Source organism: Sander vitreus, chromosome 5 (assembly GCF_031162955.1).
Source record: "Sander vitreus isolate 19-12246 chromosome 5, sanVit1, whole genome shotgun sequence".
In the NCBI taxonomy this organism is placed as follows: Eukaryota; Metazoa; Chordata; class Actinopteri; order Perciformes; family Percidae; genus Sander; species Sander vitreus.
In genome coordinates this window covers 15691125-15697757 of record NC_135859.1, presented here as the reverse complement: position 1 = coordinate 15697757, position 6633 = coordinate 15691125, and the positions used below count along the sequence as shown (strand labels likewise).

At 37.9% G+C, this 6633-nt stretch overlaps 1 protein-coding gene across 3 annotated transcripts; it reads left to right on the top strand.

The window, feature by feature from the left end:
• The first annotated feature begins 494 nt into the window (after positions 1 to 494).
• mtx3 (metaxin 3) lies at positions 495 to 6439 on the top strand. 3 transcript variants are annotated; one of them, XM_078250575.1, is made up of 9 exons: positions 495 to 594; positions 1972 to 2041; positions 2532 to 2608; positions 2730 to 2822; positions 2902 to 3084; positions 3161 to 3237; positions 4197 to 4354; positions 4591 to 4679; positions 4845 to 6439. In XM_078250575.1, exons 1-9 carry the CDS (start codon positions 514 to 516, stop codon positions 4938 to 4940), a joined length of 924 nt encoding a protein of 307 aa, XP_078106701.1. In that variant the 5' UTR covers positions 495 to 513; the 3' UTR covers positions 4941 to 6439. The 3 variants fall into 3 exon arrangements, with proteins under 3 accessions (XP_078106701.1, XP_078106700.1, XP_078106702.1); XM_078250574.1 differs by having other exon boundaries at positions 4591 to 4736; XM_078250576.1 differs by lacking the exon at positions 4591 to 4679 and having other exon boundaries at positions 4845 to 4938.
• Positions 6440 to 6633: the final 194 nt, after the last annotated feature.

Below are 6633 nucleotides of genomic sequence, written 5' to 3'. Positions count from 1 at the left end.
ACATTCTGAATCAGGGGCTACATTTCCCCATAAAATAACTAATACATTTGAGATTGGGTTTATTCTTGACTTTGGTTGGCAAAACAGTCTCACCACAAGGTCCATTTTCTTGTCCATGTTGCTTTATGTTAATACATTCTTTCTCATTATGTTTACTATTTTTGTGCCCTCCTCTCATAAAGATGCATCATGCATCATGAGTTGCTGCTAGAATGGCTTAATTCCTTCATAAGTAGCCTACCTCCCCATTACTTAGCAATGTTATGATCGTAGCATCCTCACAAACTGACACAGAGTTAATTCGTTTTTACTGGGAATGAACCATTATAGTTGAATGACATAAGCCAAAGAACGGAATTCTGAATAAAAAAAAACCACAAGTCACATTATTATTCTTTCATGTCAAAACAAATCTTAGTAGCCTACTTCATTTCTTCACCTCTGCAGGCTCTGATATGACCAGGATATGACAGGTACCTCGTGACGTCACCAGCTCCTTGCAATGATCAAAACATGGCGGCTGCCATGGAGCTGAGATGCTGGGGAGGAGACTGGGGTTTGCCTTCTGTCCACACCGAGTCTCTGATAGTTCTGGTAATGTTATCGTTGGCTTGTAAAAGAAAGAAATACTGTCATTATATCCAGCCGTACTTTGAAGACGAAATGTTTCTTCTCCGGTATTCTTTGAGTCTTCTCTGTGTGTCTCTGATTAGCTTTCATGCTAACTTGCCTACTGCAGATTGCTTGTTAAGCTAACGTTAGCTGTTCATGTTCAGCTCGATGTGCAGGAGAGAACATAATATTTCCAGTTGAGTTTTAACGTTATGTTTGCCCAGCTGCAACATAACTGGGCGGACTGCATGGTCTGTCCTTCGTGTATGTCTGGCTGTCAAAAGTCACTTTCATTGGTAACAAAAATGTGGACCTTCAAGGTCAGCTTGTTTAGGCTTCCATTTCAATAGAATCGGTTTTATTCCTCTCTCTCGCTAACTATCGACTGTGGCCGATGTAGTAATACCCGTGTCAGAAAAGTAACAGAGTTGTTTTCATTTAGTCTGTCAGTGAATCCGTGCAGTTACCGCACTTGTCACAAGGTGACATTATGACTAGTTTTCTGACATGCATGCCTCCCTTTTAAAGCATTAAGTTGTGCAATGCGTTTTGGGTTTCTTGATTTAACGTTATAGACTAATATATTAAGAAAGTGCAATGTCAAAGTTTGTAAGGACTTATTTCTTGTAACGTTACCCCCGAAAACAGGAATTCTTTGTTTGACATTACTACATTTTAGAAAATAGGAATAAGACAAAATACAATATGAACAATCAGGCAGCAAATAAGGTAGCATTGATTTTAGAGCTGAAATTATTATGCAATTAGTCTATTGACAGAAAATAACCAATTGTTTCAGTTATTTTTTTCATGCCACAGGTCCTAGCACCTCTAGTGTGATGATTCGCTGCTTTTCTCTGTTTTGTACCACTGTAAACTGAACATCTGTTTGGTGTTTGACTGTTAGTCGGACAAAATAAGACATTTGAAGTCCCCTTGGAATCCAGAAATTTGTGATAGCCAGTTTTTACTATTATTTGACATTTTGTTAGTTGCAGCCTACTTGATTTAGTTATAGGCCTACATGTTTTTGTCTTCATTTTGGTGTGTTTTTTTGTTTTGTTTTTAATTTTTTTTATGGTTTTGCTTACTTTGTTTTTCCTCTTTCTGTAAATGTTTTCCTTGTGCTAAATCTGCATTTATAGTCTGTGCCAAATTTCTACTGAGGGTATTTTGATTGCAGCAAGTTTTCAGCAGCATTAGAAGATTGATATCATACAAAACTTGGCCTTGAATAAAACATTACAGTCCTGTATTGGGGCTGTACAGCTTAGGAAGTATTCAACTAAAAATGATATCCAGCATAACATTCATGACCGACTTTGAAATCATAAATGCACTATGTCTCTTTTCTTTCAGGCATATGCCAAGTTTTCTGGTGCAAAAGTCACGGTTTCTCCTATAGACTGGACATGGAAAACTCTAACAGGTGGGTTGCAGCTTCCTATAAACCAGAATTACATAACGTGGTCCAGACACCCCATGGGGATTGCTTGATATAGCCTACACATGTGGTCGACAGAGAATTCTATGACTGATAGGTACATTTAACAGTACATTTAAGTTTGGAAAATATGTCCATGTAATATGTATGATCCATTCCAAGCTTTCTTCATGCTCTTGAAAATAACACTACACTACAATAGTATGCACACTTAAAATCACATGACCACTAACACAAAAATTGCCACAGTCATGAAAATCTTGTGGACCCCAAAATTTGCCAGAACAGGTTGAAAAACAGATTTAAAGCATGGGTTTTATGCATCCGATTGAGTTCCAAAAATCGAGGGAATTCATGTAAAGGTACACATACATTGTTAATTACAAGACGTTAATAACATATGAATGCAGATGCAACACCAGATGTTAGCTTTGTCTTGAATTGTAATATCTTCTTCCTGTCATTCAACCTGCAGCCACAGTCCCAGAGTTGTTGTGTGGAGACTCTGCAGTTCAGGAACCAGCACAGATTCTCAACTTCCTGAGGAAACGGGTAAGAATAAACACAGCAGCTGCTCATGGTCCATCACCTGGTCATTATGACCCCATTAAACAGATTGGTCAGATCTACTGTAATATTTGTGTGATTTTTTTTTTTTTCTTTTTTTTTTCAGAGGTTTAATGCAGACTATGAACTGACAGCCAGACAAGGAGCAGACACCATGGCATACATCGCTCTGCTTGAAGAGAAACTACTTCCAGCTCTGGTAACACCAAATCTCCTCTGCTTGTTCCCTGACAAGGACTCATCTGTTAATATTTAGAGTGATGCCTTTTGTCCCACAGTTGCACACTTTCTGGGTGGATGCAGAAAACTACGCCAATCTGACACGGCCGTGGTTTGCCTCACGCTCGCCATTCCCTCTTAACTTTCTCGTCCCTAGTCGCCATGCCAACACTGCCCTCTCCCGTATCCTTCTAACCAAAGGAGAGGCGCCGCTACACCGAATCACTGAGGTGGAGGGAAAGGTAAATATTGACTTGTCTGATTCATCAGTCACAAGTTCTCTTTTTAACTGTAAATCTCTTTGACTGTCTGCCTCAGATCTACAGTGATGCTAAAGAGTGCCTGAATCTCCTCTCCTACAGACTGGCAACTGTAAACTACTTTTTTGGCAACTCGTAAGTTCTCTGATGTCTTTTTGAAGGCTCATATCATATGTATATCACATGCAGGTGCAAAGCTATTGGAAAACAAAAAAGATGGAAAAGCCTGAAAAATTGGCATGGAAATATTGTCTTATTTTATAAGATTTGTGGTTAGGAGTCTGTGCCAGCGTTAGTTTTTCTTATTCTATATTCAGTTGGCCATTTAAATACAATTAATCACAAAAATAGAGCTAGCACGATTAGTAGACTAAGAGAAAAATAATCGCCAAATATTTTGATAATTAATTGGAAGTAGCTTTGGATAAAAGCGTCTGCTAAATGACATGTACTGTAATGTCATTTTTCATGTAGAAATGGCAGACAATGTAGTTTTCAGCCACTCAGAGATTTTCTGCTTTTCTCTGTTTTATATCATATTAAACTGAATATCTATCTTTGGGTTTTGGACTGACAAAACAAGACATTTTAAAGACATTACCCTTGACTTTGAGAAACTGGATTAATCTATGATGAAAATAATTGTTAGTTGCAGCCCTACACAATAAGCTACAGTAGTATTCTGTAGTATGGAAAATCACATTTCCTGTTGATGTTCATCACATTAAAGGGAATGGGAATCAAACTTAGAAAATGCTTTCCAGTGTACATTTAGAAAAAAATATTAATTGTAGTTCAAGGATTTATAAAACACATACAATATGAGTAATACTGCTGTTGATGTCTCTTAGCCCTATATTGCTTTTAAAATGTCATAGTCATAATATATAATATAGTCATAGTAAAATGTCTTTATGATTCATTTGATAGGGACAGATACACTGTATCTTGTCTATGTATACTGTATCAATACTGTACAGTATACACAGACAAACTGAGGACAGCTATCCGATGAAAGCATCATAGTGTTTATAGCAGATGGTAGTTTGCTACACCCATCCCTAGAAGCTCTTTTGTCTTGTCTTTGTTTGTAGGCCGACCAGTCTGGACGCCTTTGTGTTTGGTTTTGTGGCTCCCCTTTACAAAGCCAGTCTCCCCAGTAGCCCTCTGCAGAGTCACCTCAGACAGCTGGATAACCTCACAAGCTTCTGTGACAACATCCTCGCAGTCTACTTCAGCTCAGACCACCCTTGTAAGACCGCTGCAAACACTGAAAATACTCACACTCCTGGGCCCTCAGCTTGGCAAAATTCACATCCAAAGATGCAGCAGAAGTTTCACATTACAAACACACAAAACAACTAACAACATCTTTGTTTCACTGCATGCTTGCTCTTTGTATCTGCTCTATTTTTTTTTACCTAACACTATTCCTCTTCCACTAACTGCTATTTTCTGCCATTGTCCACTTACGTCATTTCTCTCCAGGTCTTGCCCCGCCTGTTCAGGAAATAATGGATGCCAACCTCCAGAAACTAACTCAGCTTGTAAACAAAGAGTCCAACATGATCGAGAAGGTGCTTCTGCTTTCCTTTTATCGTCTCTTTGCTTGGGTTCATGGTTGCATTTGGCAGGTACAGTTTCAACTGTACTAGAAGTATATATAGTGTATAGAATCATTGTCATATTGTTTTCTGCGTGTGCATGTGTGCTCTAACTAAACTGGACACCCTATACTGTAGATGGATGACAACCTTCGCAGCAGCCCTCAGCACAAACCCCACAGACCAGAGCCCAAACACAGTCTGGCCAGTGAGAAGAGCTCTACTCCTGCCTAAGCCCTGACCTGTCAACACTGGTCCAGCTTTATGAGTGGAGGAGGAACCGGAATGTGCAGTTCTGAATCTGACGTCCTAAAATCAAAAACATGTCATCCAGCTGAACTATAGTTTGAATGAAAAATAACTTATAATAATAATAATAAGGGGAGTATGACTACATAATTATTAAAGAGAAAAATAATGATGATAGATTTCAAAGATGTTGGTCTGAAAGAAAAAGGGAAAGTGCATGTGTGAGGTTTTTAAAGAGGTTGAGTGCATGTATGTGGTTATGGATGGAATGCTATGAAGTGGTGTTTGATGAGAAAGACCTAAAAAGTTGGGATAAAAAATGGAAAGCTGAAGGAAATGAAAGTTCCCCATGCACACATCCTTCCTCATATCCACTGTAAATATGTTCTGTAAATTCTAATGACATTTAAAATAGTGTAATGTACAGAATGTATGCAGTCATGACTATATAAATATCCAATCACTTATTTTTCTTTGCTCTTACCTCCTCTGCATTGTATAGTTGTAAATATCTTTTACTTTTTTTATTTTCAGCTTTTAAACACTCTTTGCCAGCTACACTGGGGTGATTTATACACACTATTAACTTATTCATGCAAAACAGGTGGGACTAATGTGTTTGTGTGAGAGAGTTTTCCAAAGGACTATCAGAAACAAGTGTTTTTTAATTATTTGTTATGCAAGATATTCTGTGTCATTAACAATCCACTCGCTGTTGTTGCCATAGATTTCCACAACTATATATATATATATATATATACATTTTTTTTTTTTTTCTTTCTTTCTGCTGTGTTGTCATTTGCTGTGCCTATTTAAGAGTCACCTTAAACTCAAGTGTCTGTCCCATTTGGGAATGTCTCATTCGTTGATTTTTTTTTGTCTTTATTTTTAATTGGACAGTGAAATGAGTTGCCATGTTTCTACTGTCCTGTTCCCTAACATCCTCATCTGGGCTCTTGCAACTTCCAGAAAATCTCTTTATGGTTACATTCACTTTAAAGCACAGCATCGCGTGTGTGCGTGCGTGCAGTATGCCTTCATGACTGCTGGTGTCTTTGTACAATTGTCAAAATGTTAAGTGTCCTTTGATACATTGCCGTAAATTATCTTTGTCATTTCTGTTACTGTTGCTCATTCTCTGTAGATGGTTGGTAACACCTGTCATCATATTATTGAAATACAAATATGAGATTCAAACCATGGCCACGCTCTTTTTTTCCCCAAGCAAAATAAACATTAATACCATTTCACTAAATGTGCCTATAACAGTCAACTGCAGGCTGATTAAAATTACTGTATATGAGCTGTTTTCTTTCTATTTTGTGCTTTAAAGGATGTAGATTTTTTTCGCTATCTTCAGCAAGGCGTGCTATTGGCTGACTTGTTTTTCCAGTGATAATTACAGAAGATTTCACCCTTGCCCACCATGCTTATTGTGTGATTGATTGTTTAAATGTTCGGAGGATATGTGAGCTCTTTGTTTGGTGTTGGCCTTAGACATGGAAAAAAATGAGAGTAATTAGTTTGAAAGGAGATGATGCATACTTTACATCAGATATTGTCGAAGTCATCGGTTACGTGAGGGAGAGACCCCCGCTGAGACTTCTCTTGGCTGGCTATTTAATAGGTGCGGTAAAGGGAAATAAATAGCACATTTGGATCTGTTGTCAATTTTGTT

Excerpts from the sequence above, each read along its gene's own strand:
- mtx3 (XM_078250574.1), top strand. The coding sequence starts at position 514 with ATGGCGGCTGCCATGGAGCTGAGATGCTGGGGAGGAGACTGGGGTTTG. Across the intron at positions 2,042-2,531 it reads GACATGGAAAACTCTAACAG|CCACAGTCCCAGAGTTGTTG; the intron begins GTGGGTTGCAGC and ends TTCAACCTGCAG. Across the intron at positions 2,609-2,729 it reads TCAACTTCCTGAGGAAACGG|AGGTTTAATGCAGACTATGA; the intron begins GTAAGAATAAAC and ends TTTTTTTTTCAG.